We start from the raw sequence: 23469 nt of genomic DNA on the forward strand, positions 1-23469 counted from the left end.
ATTAACTGGTGAGATCTTAACACTGTTTTTTGTAAATTTTATAAATTGTGTATAATATTTCCGCACCAACTTCTTTAAGTGTTTATCTGATAATCATTCCCATATTTGTAAACAAGCCAAAACTTATATAAAAATACCATTTCATTAGTGGTCCCAAGAATACATATGTCGTGTATTCTTGGGACATTTTCCGTTGAGAAATTTATTTTGCAAAATGTATAACAGTGAATAAAATTTGAATCCGAGATCCCACAGTTGTAATTCCGCTCTGCGTGAAATTTAATAATATGATGAAATGATATTAACAATTCCGCGTTTTGGAGTATTTGTCGATTCTCTGGAATTCTGGTTTCCGTGAGATCATTTTAATAATAAAAATTAGGCAAAAACAAAATTTTGTTTGCAGTACAAATGTCAGCGATGAAAGGCTCATTTGTGATAGAATGGTTTCACTGTACAGGAATGTTATTAAGAAACGCACATTTTTCTACGACTATCTACAATTATTTCCTTTCTTGTTTACTTACTGCTGATATTTGACTAATTTAGATGTCTAAATACCAAATTTCACTGAATTCCTTTCAGCCAACAGCTGAGGCCAGTATATTACGTCTGTTAATTGCCTTTTCCCTAGTTTACCTGTTTTGGAAAAAGAAACAGTGCCACCTTTTTATGTTTACCGGCTGTGATTTGACAGGTTTGTAAATAGTCCAGGTTAAAAACGAGAATTGAGATGTCGACAAATATTTGTAAGGATTCTGAATACTAGATTTTAATAAATTTTGTCCAGTTATTATATAAGCAGCACTTATGGATAGACATTACGAACCTAGTTGGTGCTCGATAATTTTGCGAAATACCTAAAAACAACTGCTACGCTGACAGTTCTTTTTTAAAAAGAAATAACTTAAATGCTGCCTAATATTCTCAGAAATTGCATATTCATTTTTTTTTTTTTTTATACATATGCTGATATCTTACCAGCCACTCATATATCGTTAATACATGAAAGTTGTTGAAAATATTCCCGAGGGTTTTTCTATTTGGAAAGGTTGTGGGTAGCAAAATCAAGCTATTTTACGTTAAAACACGCGACAACCACGTGGTACCGGAGTCAAAACGTCATTCGGAACGAAGGCGACTGAAATGTTCTACGACGTACGTCGAGTGAGTTCCGTTCATCAGTATCGATCGCATTTTGGCGTCTGTTCGTCTTGCTGCTTGCCATCTTTGGAAAGTTAAATGCCGGCTGGTCGTTTTACTGAAAGAATTCTTATTGAAAATCGAGTAATTCCATTCTTTACTCTCGTTATTCTACCAAATGCGCGTTTTCTTAAGGCTTTTAGCATTTTTTTAAATACAAATTAGCATGGCTAATTTGGGATTTTAAAAAAAGCCAATTTTTAAAATTATTTTAGAATATTTGTATAGAGGAGTAGTACTCTCATACTAAGCGTATTTAATTACTTTATTTTTTGTTTTTCATATTGTTTTATTTTATTATTGTCCATTACAGCGGTAGTACGAAGTGAAATAAGTGTGTAATACTTCATTTGATTTGAAGTATAACACTTTAAAGTATTTCTTCACAAATACATCACTACTATTTTTTCTTATTATTATTATTAATTCTAGTTTCCTTTCAGTGTGTTCAATCCGGAGTTTCCATCATGCACAAATACTGCATTCATCACACTGCGTATGAGCTAAATAAATGAGATAACTGGCTAAGCCCCCCCCCCCCCCCCACTTTTCTCCACACACTTTTATCTCCAAGTGTTAGTGAAATACGTGTTTGGATATAGCATCTGCATCTATATGAATTTAATTATTTATTTATGACTGGCCCCATTTAAACATATCGGCATGTTCGATAAAAGAAACAAAACAATTAATTGCGAATTTTAATATTTTTAAATCGTTTAACAGCGGCACAGAAGAGATGGTTCCTCCACAGAAAAATCTTACAGACTCAAACTTATGAGTGAAACATATTGTGTTTTAGGTGAAAGAGTTGTGCTGAATTAAACTTTGGGATTGTTACCAGCCATCCAAATAGAGCTAATTTCATAACAGATCCGGAAAATGAAGACAGATTTTACAGTCGAATTGATAATCCGACTGCTTTTCCATATGTTCTAAAATAATGCAATCTTAATCTTTCTATTTCCTTTGGCAGTTTCTTTTCACGGTTCTGTCCAATTCATTTTTAGCACCTCCGCGGGCATGTATGCTTAATGAGTTTTTCCTCCATTTTTTAATGTGGAATAACATAGAGACCGTTAGAAAATACATGCAGTGTACAGACAGTACATTCACTTTGCTTTCAGTTAATCTAAATAACTAACTAACCATTTATATTCACTTACTCTCTCTTTCTAGTTATTTATAACTCCAACCGGCTTTTCTATTATAGTTACCAGCCAATGCTAGTATGATGCTGAACTATATGATCTTATGAACAATATGACCCAAATTTGTTCAGTTACTTCTCGGCAAATCATCCCTACCGCTTTGTTAACGCTCGTTGATCAGATCAAAACGCGCTTTAAAAAAATAAATAAAAATTAAAATTAAAAAAACCGCCCACCAGTATTGATGATAACCTTTCTCTGAGTTGAGACACCAATTTGGTTAGGGTTTCTTCTGTTATTCAGCACCTTTCCATTGCCATTCAAGATATTAATATCTTTTCACCTAATGAAATTTCTTGACAAAATGACCACCGTGGGCGATTACCAAACCATTGTTTCTATAGAAGTTGACCACATTTGATATTTACTAATGAATACAATATTTTTATATATTAAAAAAAAAAATCCGGAAATCCTGCTTTAGAGACCAAACATGAAACTTTTTCAAGCCACTTTAGGCTTCCATTAAACAGGACTGCAGTCTCACCGAGCTATGAAATTCATCTTCCAACTGACGACACTCACAGAATCCATGTCTATGGCGGGATTCAAATCTGTGGTCTGAGAGCGTGTGTATGCTATCTGCAGACGTCTACCGCACTACGGTTGTGTATAGGGGTGTATAAATTTCTTTATTACAGTTTTTACTGTAATGGGCTTATTTTTTTTAAATAAAAAATTAAGGGATTTCAGGGGAGAATTAAAATATAGCATCCTTTCCAAAGAAGATAATCAAGCGAGCACCGTATGGCCATATAGTGTCACTGACTAGATGAAATTTGATATAGAGATGCCTTTCTAACTTTTAGGATCTCATGAATGAATATCAATAAACATAAGTAAAGATGGTGTCGTGTGATATCGGTGAATGTTATGTAGGTTACAATACTTTTTATTAATATTGATTGATTGGGGGGGGGGGGTAAAAGGGATTTTTAACGAAATTTGAAGATAGCATATTGCTGAAAACAGCATACTGGACCGAACCTAAAGGTACTGTTTTAGGAAGCTTCCAGTCAGCAAATAATTTTTCTACCATTATTTTGCGAGGGTGCTGGCAAGACCACAGTTTTGCAGAGGAGTTTTTTGATGTGTATAGTTTAGTAAAGAATCCATTATTATACATTCCCTGGCCTTCAATTTCAACCCACCTTAAAAAAACCATGTAAAGACAAGCAAAGAGGAATGGATTAATCATACAGAAAAGAAAAATTTCCTCACACCTTCTAGATTCGCTGTATCGCTTTAGTTCCAACCTTATCCATGTTCATTTCCTTCTCCAATCGACAAATTCATCTCTCTCTCTCTCTCTCTCTCTCTCTCTCTCTCTCTATATATATATATATATATATATATATGAAACTCAAATTTCAGGTTTCAGTTTACTACTCGTCTGCGTTTTCTTATTTCCACCCCTCTGATTATTTTCGGTTTTTATTTATTTGTGTGTGTGTGTGTCGCGCTTAGTGAGCATAACGTAAGTACTCGGTATTTTATTAGGTTTAATTAGCTTTGAATGAAAAACAGCTACTTGAACATAACTTGAAAAGAAGCATGCTTTGGATCAAATGGGGACCCTGTTCTCTACCCATTTGAATTAAAATCAGTACAGATTTCACCATTTTCTGGTGAAAGGTACGTTCCATATCGTACGAAGTGCAATCGCCATCCTGCTTATTGGAGACTGGAAGTGGCTTGTAAAAGATAGCTTCTAGATTTTTTTTTTTTAACCAGTAGTCCACTCACAGTTTGAATGGACTACAGATTCTTGTGTAGTTGAAACAAAGCAGCAGATCGTGAGTAAAATAATGGACTGCTGGAACAAACCGAATGGAATTCAGTTCTTCGCATGTTCCCCCTTCTGCTTCTTGAGCTTATAGTTATGTCTAAGATTAATAAAATTCTTGTGAAATTGTATTGCCATGTTCCTATCATACTAATTAAATATGAGCTCCGATCAAAATCCTCCCTCACTATATGATGTGTCTGCACAGATTTGTTGCTTGGTCACGTAAAAACACGGTAATGCGTGATGAGTGTTGTGCATCGAGTACGTTTTACAAGTCCAAAATATTAACCAACATTCGTGTTTGGTTTTGAAGCGGTGCATGTCATGATGCAGTGCAGTATACTAGCATCGTTGTAAAAGTCAAATGACGAATAGAAACTTAGTCTTGGCGGTACTCCTACATAAGGCATCATCATTCGAATATGGATGTGTTTGTGTGAACTTTTTTACTTTGCCATAAAAGAATGCTGATAGAGAAAAACATTAATATTGATACAAGCAAAACGATCTTCAACATCATACCGACCGGAGTCAAGACGATTCAAACTTGAAGCAGATCCAGATATGAAGGAATTTGAGACAGTGATTATGTTACGTTATGTTATGTTACGTTCCATTTCTTATAACTGTTGGTGCAAAACGATGTTGCACAACTGGACAGGTTCTTTGTACTTCATTAAAAGCAGAAAGCAATGAATTAGCAGTCGACAGGGAGAAAACGAGCCAGATTATATAGTTTAAATTGCTAATCTATGGATTCGTTTCCCTAGAGAGTTTCCTTTTTAGGTACAGGCCTCTTTCAATACCTCTTCAGTGGACATATCACACATCCGTCTGACTATCCTTATGTCTGGATGGTTCCTTTATGAGGTTTCTAAAAATTCTTGATTCGGTGAAGAAGAGTGAAATTAGATTGATTTAATTTCTCTCTTATTCACTCTAAAGGCGTACACTTTCTGCTGCATACATTTTCTGATGGTCGCTGTGCATCAGAATCGGTCAATAATTCTCACACTTCCTTCTTTGTTTGAACACGTCCACGGATCAGCCAGTGTACATTAACATTTCAGCTCGAAACTCATAGAACATATTTTCTTTGTTCATCTCTTATACTGCTGCTGTTCTTTAGAACAACTTCCCTTTCATATACTTTAAATGTAGACGTTAGATACAGTCTACCGTTAAATTTCTTCTTTTTTTTATCCATTCATTACACTTAGTGTTTCTGTACGAGGGTTGGAATAACTCTTGATATTTGTGACAACGAGGAACGAATCTGAAATTGCAGATTGGGGGATTTCTTCTAAGTCTTGCTCGCGTTTTAGTTGGAAATATGTTTCAGTCTTGACTAGGCTGAAACACTAAAGCCAGATGATGTATTGTGAGGGAATGTTGCAGGTTAATAAACTTACCTTTATATGACTTAAGCTGGGTTGACTGCTGAATATCACTGCTTTCATTATCTTCAGAGCCACTTTAATTTCATTTACCGGTATTTTTTTTTTTTTCATTCCTTTAAAAAGTATTTTCTCAGTCTTGAACTCGTTCATAGTTAGGCATGCAGGCATAGCTATGTATAAATATGACCTCTGTTTCGTAATGCTACTGAATATTCCAAAAGGATTTCTCTTATTTTTAATGACTATTTTCTGCATATACTTCTATCGTTTTTGGTGCAACTTTAAAAGAAGAATGAAAATTCAATGCATAAGAACTTCTGAATTGTTTATGAATTCAGTGTTCGAAACTTGTTATTTTGAGATTTCTATACTGAATGAAAAACTGACTCGTTTGAAATCTCAGTAGCGATTAGATCCTTATAAAAGAGTCAGTTTTTCGGTTAGATGACAGCTATGGCAATGCAGTTGCTGCACCTGCACTGTATTTCCTCTACCCGCAGCGTTTGTTATAGAAACACTTCTTCCGAGGAAAGTAAGTTTAGGTTTTTAGTTAGCATGGTATCATTGGTGGTTCACTTTAGGAAATAGAGATAGCAGTCTGTTCACTAAAGACATGCCAGTTATTATATTACTGGCTTCTTCGTTTATATTATTATTAATTTCCCTCGATGAGTCTTGACTCGTGTGGTCAAAAGGAAAGTTGCAAAAGTGTAGACAATATTGGCTATCTTATTATTTTCGCTTTTTAAAAATTGTACAAAACTGTTCTGAGTTATGATACTTTTCTAAAATGCTTTGCAGATTTCCTTTTAATGAAGACTAATATTTTGCACTTAGTTCACCTTTTACCTGTTAATTTGCTGATTCCAGGTCTTTATTACTGTTTAGCTTTAGAGGATCATATAGCACTGGTCACTTCCTAGTTCAGTTGCTAGAAGGTATATACGGATTAGTGCTAATTTGGGATTTAAAATCTTACGTTTTATTCGTTAATGAATATTGACGAAAATGTAAATAATCTTATGCGTTTAACCCACATTAAATGTATTGCATCGAGTGAATTATTTTTTGGTTTCTTTAATTATCATTTTTGAAATTAACCGAAATCACCGCTGTGATTTCAGTTAGACAATTTTTTAACTTTTCAGTTAGTGACAACCTCACTTGAGTTAATTCACGATCGCATTACTTTGTTGGGAATCATTTATATAAATATTACTGATATTGAGAAGTGCGCTTATTCTAGTGACATCGGATGAAGACTACTCTTGCAGAGCAACTCTAGATATCTTAGCAGTGCAGCAGCCTGGTTGACCTTGTCCTTGTCCTAATTTAACCTCGCGTGCCGTATGTGAGGTGGAAAACTACGCCGTATCGCTTCTGAGGAGCTTGCTTTTCTCACTCTCGTTTGCACTTACAGAAAATTCACTAGTTGTTTAATCTACGTACACACAATTAAGATGTTTCAGCAGTATCATTACCATGTTAGAATAACTACTGGAAAAATTAGTGTGAAACGTTCGCCATCAGAAACATACTGTGCAACATGCGTTACGCATAATTCGATCGCAGTAGATTTTGCGGTTGCTGTCTACTAAGCTACGGATAAATTATGATTCATAAATAAATACCAGGATTATTTTCTGTATTGTTTAAAAAGCTTCATATTTGAAAAGTGTTTGCTATTTTTTAGTAGTGATGTAGACAGGCGAGAAATGTGAAGTCTGTATGGATCCCAAACACGATATCACATTCTTCGCGTTTCGTGTATTTGGGGGGGGGGGGGTACTGCTACGTCACAAAGAAGTAGAAATATTTTCTTAGAATTTAAAAAAAAAAAATTCAGATTAGGAACACAATATCTTAATATACAAAATGCTGAAACACACACAAAAATGACGACATGAAGAAATATAGATTTATGCTGAAATTGTTAAAGAAAAGGCAAACTTCAGATATTTGCAATATTGGCTTAATTTTTATTTTAAATTTTTTCATGCGACATTGAGGAGTTAGGTTTGGAGCAATGTGACACTGTGACAGTCCACAAAAAATGACGTCATTTAAGGATGACCATAATAACTGTATAACCACTGTATATTAGATTCATGAGAATTTGTATTCATTGCCACAGTTTGTTTATAAGCATCTACATAGATGACTCATTTCCTCGTACTCTTACATTATTATGCTACTTGATAGATAAGCAAGCAGGGTATCATTGCTGTTGTTGTGTTATTAATAAATATAATCTCTATTAAAAAATGAAAGGCGCCACTACTTTGAGCCAATTAGCAATAAACTTGTACATCCTGTAGTTAACTGCTATAAATATATCCGCGCTGTGAATGTTAGCAACTGAGAAACCACAAAACAATAACCGGTCGATCCAGTTCTTTCGCATCTTAATAACTCCCAGTAAATACAATTCGCAAAATAAATCAACAAAACTTGCTTTTGACATTCACATGCAGTTCTTCTATTGTGTATAATGTACTTTTTTTTTAATAAGAAAATTGTTGCATATAAATTGGTATAAGAAAGAAACAGTTTATACTGGTCATTGCTAGATATATTTGTTGTGTATTAAATGTATTGTCTAATGTGTTTCTGCTGACTGGAGAAAGCAATATTCCATGCGTTTAGTATATTAAATAGTGAAAAGATATGATACTGGTTGTGTAAATGATTTAATTCGAAATATAATAACAATATATTAGACGTTATTTCTCATAGACTTCTGATAATTTTAAATTAATTTGTTATTGGGGAACAGAAGTTTGTCACATAAGCAGGGAACGGCGTGAAAGCAGCGGGGGGAGGGGGGGGCTTGGCACTGGTGTCACTGGCCTGGAGTTTCTCTAGCATCCGGATGGCGCACTGATTCTCTTTTTCTCCCTCCTCCTAAGGATAAAACGATAACTTCTATTACCATTGTTATTATTTTAATATTCTAGTTGAACATTATCAAATTATTCGTAACTAAGACGAGGGCCAAAAAATTCGGTTTGATAAACCCTTCAAAATTCTGTTATGCAAACAAATTAACTTGTGTTACCTCTGATATTAGTTTATTTTCATGTTGTTGGCTGAATGAGCCTTTTTTTTATTGTTGTTGTTGTTGTTGTTTGTTTGTTTAGAGAATAACCTTGATAGTTAACATGAAACTGCTAGGGATGAAAAATTAAGCTTACCAAAATGAACTCAGCGTTTTCCAGCATGCTATAGTTCTATGCAGAACTCTTATAAATAAATTTCAATGTTTTATATGTCATAATGTACATATTTTTTCATAAAGAAATGTCGATTTTTTCCCATCTGATTTAATCTTGTAGCTCTACCATTCTTAGCGATTTACTAGTAATAGTGATGGTAAGGCAGCAGTAGCAATCACACACACACACACACACACACGCAAAATATTGTATATAGTTCTCTATTTTGCTACTGAGTGTGGAAGTTAAGTCATGTAAAGTCATTTTAACGCCTTATGGTCACTTCTGTACTTCATTGAGTTTGGGAGTGAAGCCTTCTGCTAGAAGAAGAAATGGTAGGGTCGCAGTGCCCTTTCCACAAAGATTTAGTAAGACCCATGCAAACATGGGTCTTACTAATCGTAAACACCCATGCCTTTCTGTTAAATCCTCTGTTCGTGAACTTTTTTTTCCCTGAAAAACAGGCAAACCGGCCCGAATTTGCATATCCTTAGTGGCTTTATTCTTCATTCAAAACCCAATCCACCTCGACTCCAGCTTTCGTTTTAAGTTATAACCACTACGGATTAGCACAGAAGCCCTTCTGGCAATCTACCTCATGTTTGGTCATTGCAGTCGCATAGGTAGTTCACAACTATTTTGGCCACTTACTGCATATCCAGACATTATATCCAATGTTTCAAACTTCCAGAAATGTCCCAGCTTTCACCTCTCAATCATACTTTTCTCTGATTGTGGTATCGTTTAGAATTTTACCTGATGATTATGATGATTCAAAATATTCCAGGTATTTAGAGCACTGACTAAAAATGTCTGAATTTCGATTAATGTTAAGTTGCTTGCTACCTTTAATAATGGGTGGAAATATATTTCAGTTTTTTTTTTTCCTGATTTTTAGGCTTTATTGCTAATTTGGTCTAACATTCATAGTAATCATGAGCGAGAGAGGGAGAGACTTAAGATACAGAATTAAAGGGGACACTGAATCAGATACATCATTAAAAAAAAACGTAGGACCAACAGCCGTTAATAAGTGCATGGAACAATAATATTGATATATGAGCAGTTGTTTTTATCATCACTGTTAATATACTTCAACTACATTTTATTTATCCTCATTTAGATCCAAGACATGAACAGAAACCTCTACTCAAAAGTTAGTCTTTGGTTAAGATCCCCACTATTTTCCATAATTATTTCATTGTAAATGAAAGTTATTTTCATTATCATTCGATGATGGTCAAAGAAATGGCCGCATATCATCTTATCTGAACTAAATAATACGAGACAAGAAATTATAGTCTTGTTTAATCCATTACCCAAGCGTAAGCAAAATTTGCGAGTGAAGTATCTTCACGACTGGGCGACTTGTATATAAAGGCTGTTGACTTCACATCATTTGCCTTAGTAATTGCTGTGAAGTCAACAGACCACTGATATCGACTCTACCATAACTTCTGATAAGCGCTGTTCATTTATAGTTCACTCTGAATAAACGAAAGTAGAACCTGAACTAACTTGGATGCTGGATTTTATGTATGTCGTAATACGCCCGATTCTCTGAGAATGATAATATATGGGGTTTTTATGCAGTTTTATTATTATTATTTTAATATTTTCAGTTATTTTTACATAACTCCGAAACCCTGCTATGGAAACTAATATGGTACTTTTTCAAACCACTTCTCTCCAGTAAGCAGGTGATGGTTTTACACCAGGAGATGAATTTTATCTCTCACCTGAAGACATTCACAAACATCCGTGTCCGTAGTGGGATTCGAACCCACGACTTGTTGATTAGTGTGATTGATTAGCTGGATGAGTGGAGAGCGTAGATGCTCTCCACTCATCCAGCCAGGCCGTCGATAAAGTTACTATGTAAAATTAATTACACTTAAACCAGCATTTTCTTAGGAGGATAAATTGAATTGTTCAGATTTGAAATGTCATTTGTGAGTCTTAAAATTTTTCATTTACAATGTAAAAAATTGTTGAATGTGAACATAATCTGATTACTGATTCATTTTATGATTTTTGAGTATAATAATTAAGTGCGTGGATATTATTTCTCTTTTGAAACGATCAAAATATAAATGAACTTATCTTTAAAAATTGCACATCTGGGAGTAGTTGAGAGCGAGCACAGTCCAGCTCTCATTTACCGTCCCAGAGGGAGGATGGCATCGTTTATGGAAACCGCTTCAAGTTGTTAAATGTCACACATTCATGTGGCTGTTATGGACTCACTATTCTAGTCACCAGCTATAACTCCTGATTACAATAACTTGATAAACACTGCCCATTTATAGTTCATTCTGAATAAACGAGAGCATTCGAATTATGAATTAGATTTTTTTTTTAATGATCACTTTGAAATTTAGATTTCCCATACTTAAAATATGATTAATTTAACGGAATGCCTGCGTAGCCTCTTTGTTACTTGCATGAAACTACCGTTGCAGAAGAAATATAATTACAGGCTTGATTCTAGTCACCAGTTACAAGAAATTTCATTTATTTATTTAAAAATGTGGAAAAATCAATCGCGCGCGCACACACACACACACACACACACACACACACACACACAAAGATATATATACATAGAAATAAGTATGCAATATACTCATTAGCACTTCTAGGTAAGATTTATGCATGCATATTTGAGAAGAAGCTAAGAAAAAAATGAGGAAGAGAACTAGGAGAACAACAAGCTGAGTAGCCAGACAGCAGTTGCCAGTATCAGATATTCACTTTAAGACAAATAGTTGAGAAACTGGGATCATAACAAGGATATATGCTTAAGGTTTGTAGATCTCGAAAAGGCACGTGACAAGGTGCCAAGAGAAAAGCTGTTCAGTTACTCCAGTTATATGGTGTAAATGGGACATTATATCAAGCAATACTTAAGTCTATATTTGAGTTGTAAGTCAGCAGTTAGAATTGGAGATCCAGGAAGATGGTTTGATCTTAAATCAAGTGTGAGACAAGAGGGCACATTATCTCCACTCTATTCATCACCTGTATGAATCACATGAAGGAAAGTGGCATTAAATCTAATATCAGAATTGGAGGTGTTAATCTCAGACGTTATCTTCTTCTTCAACCCGTCCGACCCTCAGGATGGGTAGAGTCCCCCTGATTAGGGATCACGACGAATTAATGCAGCCGGCATGTCCTTTCTCTAGTGCATCCCGTAAGGGCCAGTATTTTATGGCTGTAGATCTGTATGTTCACGGGACCGGTTTGCCTGTTCTGATGGACGAAAAACCTGAGTTTCAGGAGGGAAACTCGAGTTTTTCCCTCTAGAGTATAACAGAGGTTATACTCAAATAAATCCAGTACAAAGCTTCAGGATTTGATTCCTTAATTAAATTGAATGACTGTTGACAAATTTGGTATGAAATTCGGCAATAAAAGACTGAAAATAGGCACCATCATTGAAAATATCAGCTACATCCTGCGTTGAGAAATGTATAGAACAAGTACAACATTTCAGCTCTTTAGGCATAATTGTTAGTGAAAATAGCAAATGAAATGTGGAAGTAGACAACCGAATAAATAAGGCTGATATGGTAGGGTGTAAGCTGAATAAATTTATATGGAATAAGAGAGAAATTAGTCAAAACACTAAATAGCAGTATACAAAGCAGTCTTCAAACCAGTTTCATCTTATGGATCTGAAAGTTGGGTTGGGGAAAAAAAGAGAGCAAAGAAAACGGTTGATCAAAGACTAGAGAAGATTACAGATAAGAGAGTTCTAAGAAACATTAGGAGAATGGACAGATGGGCATCGATAGTAGAATCACATTAAAATGGTATTAGGAAGGAACTTGATATTGTTGGCAATCAGGAATGTGCGATGAAAGCTCATCTCAGGTAGCGGTATGGTCACTGAAAGAGAATGAGAAAGGAGAGGGTAGTAAAACAGTTGTTTGGCACCAGGATGATAGGAAAAGACCCAGGGGAATAACACGAATACTGATGCAGTGAGAATTGACAATATTAGATTCCTGTGACTGACTCCCAAGAAATTTGTAAGAAAATTGTTGATAGGAAATTAGAAATAATGTAAACTTTTCATGTAGTACCGTAATAGTATCCTATATGCTCCTGGAGGATACATATCCAATGTATGCAGTGTTGAGAGGTATAGTCTGTGTCTACCGATTTTTTTTATTTTTTTAAAAACGTTTGGCTTATAAGAACTGTCGCCTTTCCCCTTAGTGAACTAAAATGCAATAATGGATTTTTTTATTATTAATTCGTAGTTGCTTTGCTAAAGATCTGAAACTCTCTCTCGGTCAAATAAGAGAGAGGAGGGCATCTCTTACATTTAATACCGTGAATGGATCAGGGGTTAATCCGCTTTCCCTGCTAACTTATTACTTCTGTAATAAGTAGGACGATTGTCTCACACGGATAGTATTCCCCCCCCCTCCCCCAAAAAAGTGACTTTCCCAGACATCCATGCTATAATGGTATTCAAATCCCCAACTTGGGCGTAAACGCTATCCACTCTTTCAAGCAGTCTTGGTTTGCAAATGTGTTGAGCAGTTAGAGAAAAAAGTAGGGGAAATTACTGAAGGCCAATTCTGATGAGGAGTATTAGAAATCTTGGCGGATTTCAGGAAGCTGCATCAATGAAATAAAGTAACGTGGAATAAAAGAGAACCTGGTTTTCTTTAATGCTAAGGTAGCATTAAATAGTTTAATCATTAAGTTTAAATATTTAAGTAGTTTAATCTAGAAGTATTGAAGAACGTATAGTAGATTCAGTAAATGATGTTTTGTATATATTTCATATAATATTTGCTTTTAGAAAAATGGAAGAAGTGGAGTTTTTTTGGAAAAACTGATCGTACTTAAATCGATGACTTTCAGGGTTAATAACCTAATTTAAATAATTTCACATTGGAGCATATAACTTTCGATTATACTATATATAATGTTACAATCTTGCATATGAAGTGAGACCAAGTACACAAGTGCAATCCTAAAGAATAAAACATATTTGGTGGAAACACTTCTCTGTTGCCACAAGAGGTCGCTCAGAAGTACCGGTTACCCTTTTGCGTTGCTGCACAACTTAAATATCCTGTTTTTTATGTGCAGTCGATGTGAGTAGACAGGAGAATAGAAATTTGGACTGGCAGTCTGCCAAGTTTTACTATCGCCGACCTAAACTATCGTGCTTATGAGACCGCGGATATAATGCGACAGATGTACAGTAGTTGCTGGCCATCGTCCGGACGTAACAGTGCTTGTGCACCAGCCATTCGTGTTTCTGTTAGAAATGTGTGAATACGTCTTAGAAATTATGGAGGACTTTTGTAACCTACTTATAATGCGAAACTGAACTTAATGTAATTGTTATAACTAAGTTTTTTATAATCTTAGTTTATTTACATTACATTAACAGTTACATTTATTAATGCAATTGTTTTCATTTTCATTATACTATCGTCTTGCACCTACCGTGGAGGATGCGAGAAGAGAAAATAAATTGATTAGTGGCTACTTATTGTATATAAATAACTCTTGAGACGTAACAGCGGGACGAGAACCGTCCCGCTGTTACGCACTTCTTTTCATAAAAGCTGTGTGATACAGTTAGTTATTTTTAAATGCCGAATGATTTCCTAGCAACCCTGTGTTTAGACTGTTAATTTCCCTTAATTTAATTTGGTGGAAGAGGGGGGGGGGATCTGATCGTATACTGACGGGAAAAAAAAAGGAATATAACTCCATCATAGTGGAACAAACTGTGAACTGGACTATTCGGTTACGCTGTTAAATGACATCGAATTGACACTTAAATATGCTCAAATGCAAATACCAAGTACTTTTAAATAAGCGAAGTCTGCACGATTGAAACATATTAAGCTGTGAAACCTTGAACTCTGATAATCGGCAACACGGTAGCAAAGTCGTATTGAAACGCTAGTAAAAATACCGAACAAGCAAATTGTATTCACTTTTTATGTGAATTCCACTCAGGTTGTAAAATGATCTTATGTTAGTACCGTGGATGAGCCAAAAACTCCAGTAATCCTGTTCTAGAGACAAACACCGAACTTTTTAAGTCATGTCTGGCATTTACTAAGTAGAATTGTGATCTCACTGCGTACTATGAAGTTCATCTCCCACCTAAAAACATTCGCAAATATCCATGCTCGCAGTGGAATTCGAACCTATGACTTACTGGTTGGAGAGCGGAGATGCTGCCCAGGCGGCTCCGCTTTATAAAAATTTATAGAAATGACCGTTAGACAACTCCATACGCATGTGTTCCACTGAATTGGTTTCATTATTCCTCTACGTTTTTCTAGGTCTGTAAAAACACTCATATGTAGCTGCTGGTAATAATCATTTCCTGTTCAACTTCAAACCTGCTAAATAACTTCTTGTCCTCTTCTGAAATCTGTCTGAAACCTTTGTCCTGTTGAACAGTGTTTCTTACACCCTTTTTCTCCCAAGGATTACGACCTCCAGCTGTTCAAGCATTTGGTTCTTATTTCCTCTTATCCACTTGCCCACATTATTCACTATGTGTGTGAGAGAGAGATCGATCGTCATCTTTCTGACTTCATTGTTATATGGTGGCTAAGTAACCTAAATACATGACTTTACCGACTGTGCTATTATGTAGCAAACAAGGACCTTTTGATTTTTTTTAACGTTTGTTACTTTCAGTATATTTCAATTGTCATGTTAGTCAATACATAAAATAAAACACGAGTATTATTTTCCTTATTACGCGTACTCCTTGGCATCTTTTATTGTCTACAGCGATGACATCTTAAGCTTTCTGAAAGAACTAAAATGGGGATCCATGAAAATTAATTAACTTTAATTGTCTTTGTCTTTCTTTATCAGCTTTGCCAGGATGAAAGATTCGAAGTACATATTTAATTCTTTATGTGCGTGCTTCGGTAAATTTTCATATTATGATGAACTAACCATGATACCTGTAAAAAATATAAAAAAAAAACTCCATCTGCCAAATTACTTCCATAGTCGATGTTATCATTATTGGCGTTTTTTTTTAGTTTTTCTGTTATGTTGAAATGTTGCACTTCTTACAATGGATGGATATTTTTTTATTCGATTTTTTTTTTTTTTTGTCACATCCATCTACGTACGTTGTATAGCACGGTTGTATCGTGAGCTAGCCAGTGATTGATTTATTATTATTCCCCGTCCCTTATATCAGCGCTTCCCAAACTGGGGGCCGTGAAATAATGAAAACACATTTAAAATGTTTTAAGACTAAGTAGATTTTTTAATCTTAAAAGAAGCGTATTTAATTTTTTATTATTAATTATTTCTTTTTTGTTATTTTTTATATTTTAATGGAAAAAATCACACATTGGTGTTGGTTCAGAAATTTTGCTTCGTGCGCATTTCGGCGCTTAATGAATATTAGTAAATATATGCTCTTCATATAAGTTTCATTTCAAAGGTATTCATAAAAAGCACAAAAAAAGCTTATAAACGCAAAATCTTGAATATAAATATAATAAATATGATAATATATGTCTGTATTACGATTTTTTTTCGGTGAAATATTTAAATTGAAATGAAATATTTAAATTTTTCCAAAGGGGGCCTTTACATCCATAAGTTTGGGAAGCACTGCCTTATATGTGTAATTTATTTTCGCACACATGTTCAAGAATCATGTCTAGAAAAAATTCCAAACATGGAATTTTTTCTAGCCACTTCGGGCTTCCAAATAAGCGGTGAGGTGGTTTCACACCGGACCATAAAATTCATCTTCCACTAAGTACAATCACAAAGAACCATACCCATGGCAGGATTTCAACCTACAGCCTGTTGGTTGGAGAGCGGGTAGGTTAACCACTCGGGCCAACTAGACGAATTGCATTCCTATCTGCTAAATATATAAAGATCATAGTTGCGTCCGACTGCATGCCAAGAGTCGTGTTTGATTGTAGTCACAATATCACAATTCTACTTGTGTGTGTGTGTGTATCGTATGATCTCAAATGGAATTGCTGGGGAAATAATTATTCTCCTCAGATTATATCAGAATGTTTTTTATTTGTAATTCTCAGACATCGGTTATTTTGATTTATTTTTTCCCTATGCATTTCCTCTTCACTGTGTGAGATTTATCTGTGCATGATGTTTGTTGTATATCCTGCTAACGTTATGTAACAGTATTAAGATGCTTTCTTGATTGTTTCCAAATTTATAACTAGGACTATTTCAGTTATAACATGTTTGTAATCATTCATGTCATTTATGATTAAGTGCTTTGTATGTTTATATTTTACAGGTTGCAAAATCAAAGCCCTTAGGGCGAAAACCAACACCTATATCAAGACTCCAGTCCGAGGTGAGGAACCTGTCTTCGTAGTTACCGGCAGGAAAGAAGACGTCAGCGCCGCCAAGCGGGAAATACTCTCAGCGGCTGAACATTTCAGCCAAATCAGGGCTCAACGTAAAAACAATATGAACGGTTCTCTGGTCCCAGGCCCGAACTCAAACATTCCTGGACAGACGACAATCCAAGTCCGTGTTCCATATCGAGTCGTCGGACTGGTCGTGGGACCTAAAGGTGCTACAATAAAACGGATTCAGCAGCAGACGAACACATACATCGTCACACCAAGTAGAGATAAGGAGCCAATTTTCGAAGTTACAGGGTTACCAGAAAATGTGGAGAACGCGCGAAAGGAAATCGAAGCCCATATTGCAATGAGAACAGGTGGCATTATTGAGTCGGTGGAGGACAATGACTTCCACACCAACGGTGTTGACCAGACTTTCACAGGAAACATGAATGCCGCAAATGGTTTCGTGAACAATCTTTACAAATCAGAAGTAAACTCAGCATTTGGTCCCTTTCCACGAGATAGCAATAACATCATAACGCCACCAACCTCACAAGAAAATGTCTTTACTTTCCCACCCACCACGTCCAACGGGACGGCTAAACTAACAGACTTGTATACTGCAGCTCCAGTGTTCACGAACGGCTTCACAAATGGCTTCGGTCTTTATGATGTCGATGAAGGGCTTGGCGAATCTCCGACATTTGACCCCCCTGTTGTACCCCCTCCCACGTCGGCATGGCCCGAATTTGGAACTTCCAGGAGCGCAGCCACACCATTCTGTGGCACATCCACCAATACCACGCTCGCAACGTTACCACGTCGCAGTAACAGTCTCACAGGCTCCCTGACAGAAACAGTACTTGGAGAACACCCACCTGCACGACGGATCCGTAGTGACCCATTGACAAATGGGTTGTCGTCTCTCCCTTCTTTTACCCCACTGCCAAACGGAAACGCCGTCGCGACAAATGGGGTACTCATTACTACATTTCCCACCAGTTCCAGTGGAGGATCGGGCAGCGTCGCAAGTAGTCCCACGGAGTCGCTGACATCGGGGAGAAAGCCGAAACGCGACTGTATCGTTTGTTACGAAAGTGAAGTTGTCGCGGCACTTGTGCCGTGTGGTCACAACATGTTTTGCTTGGAGTGTGCCAATCGCATTTGTGAAAAACCCGACTCGGAATGCCCCATCTGTCGCCAGCCTGCATCCCAGGCCATACGAATCTACTCCTAAACTTAACGCTAAGCCTAATAAATAGGACTAAAGTAATGACTGACTTTACACAAGCGTTAGCCAATTTTTTTCACTCGTCTTTTTTAAATGATTCATCCCCATGTGGTGAGTTTTCCGAGGATTCATTATCACTTTACACGCGTTTCGAGTTAGCCTTCATCAGAGAGATTTGGCTTGCTGTAGGAGTAGAAAGAACTCAAATATATATATATAAATATAATATATATATATATATATATTTCCCCATTTCCCCTTTACCCTCACAATCTCATTAAATATCTAAGAGAGTAAGTATTAAAAAGTAATAAATATTAATAATAATTAATAAAGTTTATATTCTTTAATGTAAGATTTGTATTTAAGAAAGTAAAGTATTACTTATTATCTGGAATTGTAATCCAGTGAAAGAATATATCGTAGTAGTTTTTAATTGTAAACCTGCACACAGTTTGGTTGCCATTGAAAGAACATCTGCAAGGTCCTAAATCCGTGGGTTTACCACTTTTATGAGTATTTTATCTCCCCTCCAAGATTTTATAGTCGCTTGCGGCATACTCAAGTTTTTTGTGATCTATCATAGTGTGCTAGCAAGAGACACAAGTTGCACAATGAATAATAAGGTTAGTAATGCTATTTTATTTTTATTGTTTAGTATTCCTATTTTAATATATTTATGTGATTCTGTATATGTAGGTAAGAATATATAACAGTTATAGAGTGATGGTTTTTTTATTTTAAATGCCGAAAGGCTTAATACATTTTTATTATTCAGAGGTCGATTGTTATATTTTCAGCTATTGAAGACGCAACGGAATATCGTTGCCATTATATTTCATTGTAGTCTTCCATTTTTATTTTTTATGTCTCGTATTTCTCCTCCCCGTCCCCTTGTTGTTACATGCGAAACCTATGCACACTGCTTGCCTCATTTGTTTCTCTTCTTTTTCTGTTTTTTGTTATGCCATAGTTTTTATTTTTCAAATATTGTTCTCTATCACCTGCTTTACCCCTGTAATACCCCCCCCCCCTTGTCAAAACTGTGCGTATATGTTGCGTATGTAATATGTGTGTTTTGTTACTGTTATTTGTACATGTCCGTTTTACCGTTACGTACGCATGCGCAATAAGGAGGCTGTAAGTCGCCAGCCCCATAATATGCAATTCATTATCCTATAACTTTCTCTATGAACTGTAAGTATAGAGGTTTAGACCTATATGAGAATGTAATGTTACGACTTTACAAGTCCAATGACTATATCCAAATTATAAGCTTGTATTAGATGTATAATCTTAGGCCTAACGATATGCCAATATGTTAGGAATCAATTTTCTTGTTTTTCAATAAAGGGGCACAGAATGATATTTAATGCTCACAATTTTACAATGTATGTGTTATATACATATATCTATATATATATATATTTATATATGCATATATGGCTATATAATAACTTACATGTTATATGCGTATATATGTATATATGCCTATATATAAAGCATATATATATATATGTATATATATATATATATATAATCAGTATTGCTAAGGTTTATAAAGGTTTGCTAACATAATGTTGCCTTACTAGGACACAGGATCTGTTTGTGGCCAATACACATGTAGTAACTATATCCCCCCCCTCCCCTTTTTCCATCTTAGTCAAATTTCAAGCCATCAGTTTTTAACGTATGTGCTAGATGGGTGCATGCATGGCCTGTTACAAAGTATATGAATTTATTAGTATGAATGTTGTCAAGTATCAGAGTTCTTTGAGAAAGCTTATTACAGAATGTAATATTACAGAATATTACATGGCTCAATGTGTTGTTTGCTCTACCGAAGGAGTTGTGTCATTGGTTTGTTTACGGTCACGTACTTTCTCTCCAAAGCAAATTGCAGAGTTCCATGCCGAAATTATTCCCCCCATATATTTTATTATTCAAGTTTTAAATATCCCCGAACAAAATGTATTTTGGATTTCAAATAACTATCTCTGGTGTGAATTTGCGTACTTAAAATAAGATGTTAATTTTTTCACGTTTGCTAATATTTTATTTTTGACTTGTGAACAGGGATTCACTAGAAATAAAGTTTATAAAGTATCTTGATCGTCGTTTTGTGTCAAGTCATTTCACAGTGGTCTTCACATTTACACATTCGAAATATAATTCACTGTCACAAAACCATTCATTATATTTTGGAATGCTTACATAAAGGTTTCTTCTCAGGGAAACATCATGATTAATATTCATAGAATCAACTTTAATTTTCATTGATGAGATTTTGATTAGCTGTATACCGACAGCTCTGAGGTAACTGATTGTCCAGTTTGCTACTCAAGCAGCTCGCTCCGAAATTGTAAATGCTTTTGGGTAGATTAACAGGTGAGTAAGATCTTGATTATATTCTTTTATTTCTTGCTTTTTCATTAATTAACAAATCAAATATTCTGCCTTTATATTATTCTTTTTTGATATATTATTCACTTAGAATATTTGCACTTGGAATTATTGATAAATTACAAAATGTTTTTTGGCGAGATGTCATTTTGTGACGAGGGAGAAGGGGATTCTAGAAATATTTTTGTTACTTTTCAGGGTGGAATTATTTAAAAAACTGTTTTCAAGAATACGTTTTCGGATTATTATTTGAATTACTGAAATTTAAAAAATGGATATTAACACGCTAGCTAGCTATCTTAGTCTTAAAAACGCACAATTAATGTGTCACGTACTCCGACATCAGATAAACAGTTAACGATATGTTTAATAAAGGAATAATAACTTTGCTGTAAACAACAAATACTTGAACACTTCGAAATCATACGGTCGGAACATTTTAGGTTTGTTTCGCAAAATGCGTAAGCACCTATTATTCGTTTTACCCATACGCATGGTATTCTTAGTCCTGTGCTTAGGCATCATTGATGACATAGTTCAGCTAAAAGAAATTTTGGGTGGTATTGAATTACTACTGAAGCAACCAAGACTTAAGGCCAGTGTATTATGTCTGTTAATTAACTTTGTTCCTCTGACCTGTTTGTCTGTCTTGCAAGATTAAAAACACATCTTCCCGCAAGTAAAAGGATTATTTTAATATTAATATAAATGGACAGTGAGAGCTCGCGGATAGAATATGAAGGAAAGAAGGGTTAAAAACGGAGAATGCTCAGAGTTGGGAATTACTGGTCTGGCTTTCCCTTAAGAGGAAAGTGGATTTTTTTTTTTTTTTTTTTTTTTTTTTGTTCGTCGCATTGAGTATTAAGGATGGAATTGTTGTGTTTAACAATTCACTATGCGAAAGAGACCTAGAAGGCTGCACGATATCACCTACAAACATATCCCTAATACTGACCGTAGTAGTGTCATAACCTTACAACATCCGCCTTTCCTTATTCTCATGATATTCAGACCGAGCGACCGGAAACACTACTTCCCTCTTTAGAGGAACTCAGACCAAACCGGACTGTTTTCCCAATGGTTAACTTACCCTGTCCAACCAATGGGCTGCGGGTTCGAATCCTGTGGGCATGAATGTTTGTGATTTCTTTGAGTGGAGATGAATTTCATTTCTAGTTGTGCGACCACCGCAAATCCAGAAAGTCAGATCGAAATTGTTATTTTGAAATTGCGAAATGCTTTACCAAAATTTAACCCAACCGGTTCGGTTGAAACAGAAATTGTTGATGGCTGGACAAGTTTTTCTGCCTATCGCAAACACGAAATTTCAGTAAAAAATCCGTTCCCAAATACTTATGCATTTGGCGAAACGTACTTAAAACACCCAAGTTCATTTACTGTAATAATTACTGTATCACAGAACAAGAAACAGCTCCTCAATTATTTCCATACTTGTTTCTATGGTCTTACAAGGCATAGAAATAATTCATGCCGGAACCAATATTTTTATGCCTTTGAGTGTATTCAAGGTTCCAACTAAAATATTTCGCTTCACTACTGCAAGGGCATGTTTGGATGTACACTTACACGAACAGCTCTACATCAATGTCCAAAAAAAAACGCCTACAACTATTTCTAATAACATCATTGCTTGCAAAAAAATAGGTTTGGAATCTCACTGTCATGTATGTGCGTGAGTCTTTCGAATGTAGATGATAACGCACCAGTTGATTTTAGACCTCCATCTAGCTTGAGGATCTATAAACTGAATTAGCACATAAGAAGTTTTTTCTTTTTATTTCTTATAGTGAATCCTACTCACGAAAGGCTGTAAATCATAAAATCATATATTTATGGTTTGATTAAAGAACCCTTCCCTACATGCTCAACGTTGTACTTTTTTAAGCTTATTCACACCTCAATTAAGCTAAGTGATGGGGTTTCGCTGGATGACGAAAATCATTCAAGATTCTCACGCTCGTGGTACACCAATTCAAACTCACTAGGTCAGTGAGCTACATTTAGCTAATAGAACGTTCAAAGAGGGGGGGATATGTACATCTGAAAGGGATGCGTTACTCATATTATAGTGGTCACTGTGTAATTATGCAGACCAGAGCATTAATGTGAAAAGCCAACGAAATTATTGAGGTTGAAAATTACACGATCATCCGTTTTTTTCCTTTAACAGTGGGGATATCTATTTGTCACGTGAATTGCATGGATATTTTCGAGGGCAGGGGGTGTCCAAACATTGAAAAATTATATGTGCGATCCAACAGAATATCGTGAATTTAATAGTAATCATTCTTATTTCGATAAATTTTTGATATTTTTTTTTTCTTCTTCACAAGTAGCCTAGATGTGCATTTTCTCTTATCTTTTTTTGCTAGCTCTATTCGAATTAGGATGAAAACAGAGTTAGTCTTATGGTGTGAACCTCAATTAGGCTTTGTTTATTGAGGAAACACGGATCAAAAGTGTTTTTCGTTAATTGATTATAAAATATCAAGATAAATACTTAATCATTTACTGTAACAGGTAAGAAGGCATCTTACCTGTTCTCTTATATCAGATATTGCAGTAATGGGAGGAAAAACGTGTGCAAATTACATGTAAAAGATTTGATTCAGCAAAATATAAAATTCAAAACT

The 23469-nt window shown here is 35.4% G+C and overlaps 1 protein-coding gene across 1 annotated transcript in view; it reads left to right on the plus strand.

The window, feature by feature from the left end:
• Positions 1 to 20524, plus strand: part of LOC150099830 (RNA-binding protein MEX3B-like) — a 50693-nt gene extending 30169 nt beyond the window's left edge. Inside the window, exon 2 of the mRNA XM_090403599.1 lies at positions 17124 to 20524. Within this exon, the coding sequence (XP_090259725.1) occupies positions 17124 to 18418 (1295 nt within the window). The 3' untranslated portion in view covers positions 18419 to 20524. The remainder of the gene's footprint in view (positions 1 to 17123) is intronic.
• Positions 20525 to 23469: the final 2945 nt, after the last annotated feature.

This window comes from Typopeltis vanoorti, chromosome 14 (genome assembly GCF_054136105.1).
Source record: "Typopeltis vanoorti isolate ZY-2024b chromosome 14, IOZ_Tvanoo_1.0, whole genome shotgun sequence".
Taxonomy (NCBI): domain Eukaryota; kingdom Metazoa; phylum Arthropoda; class Arachnida; order Uropygi; family Thelyphonidae; genus Typopeltis; species Typopeltis vanoorti.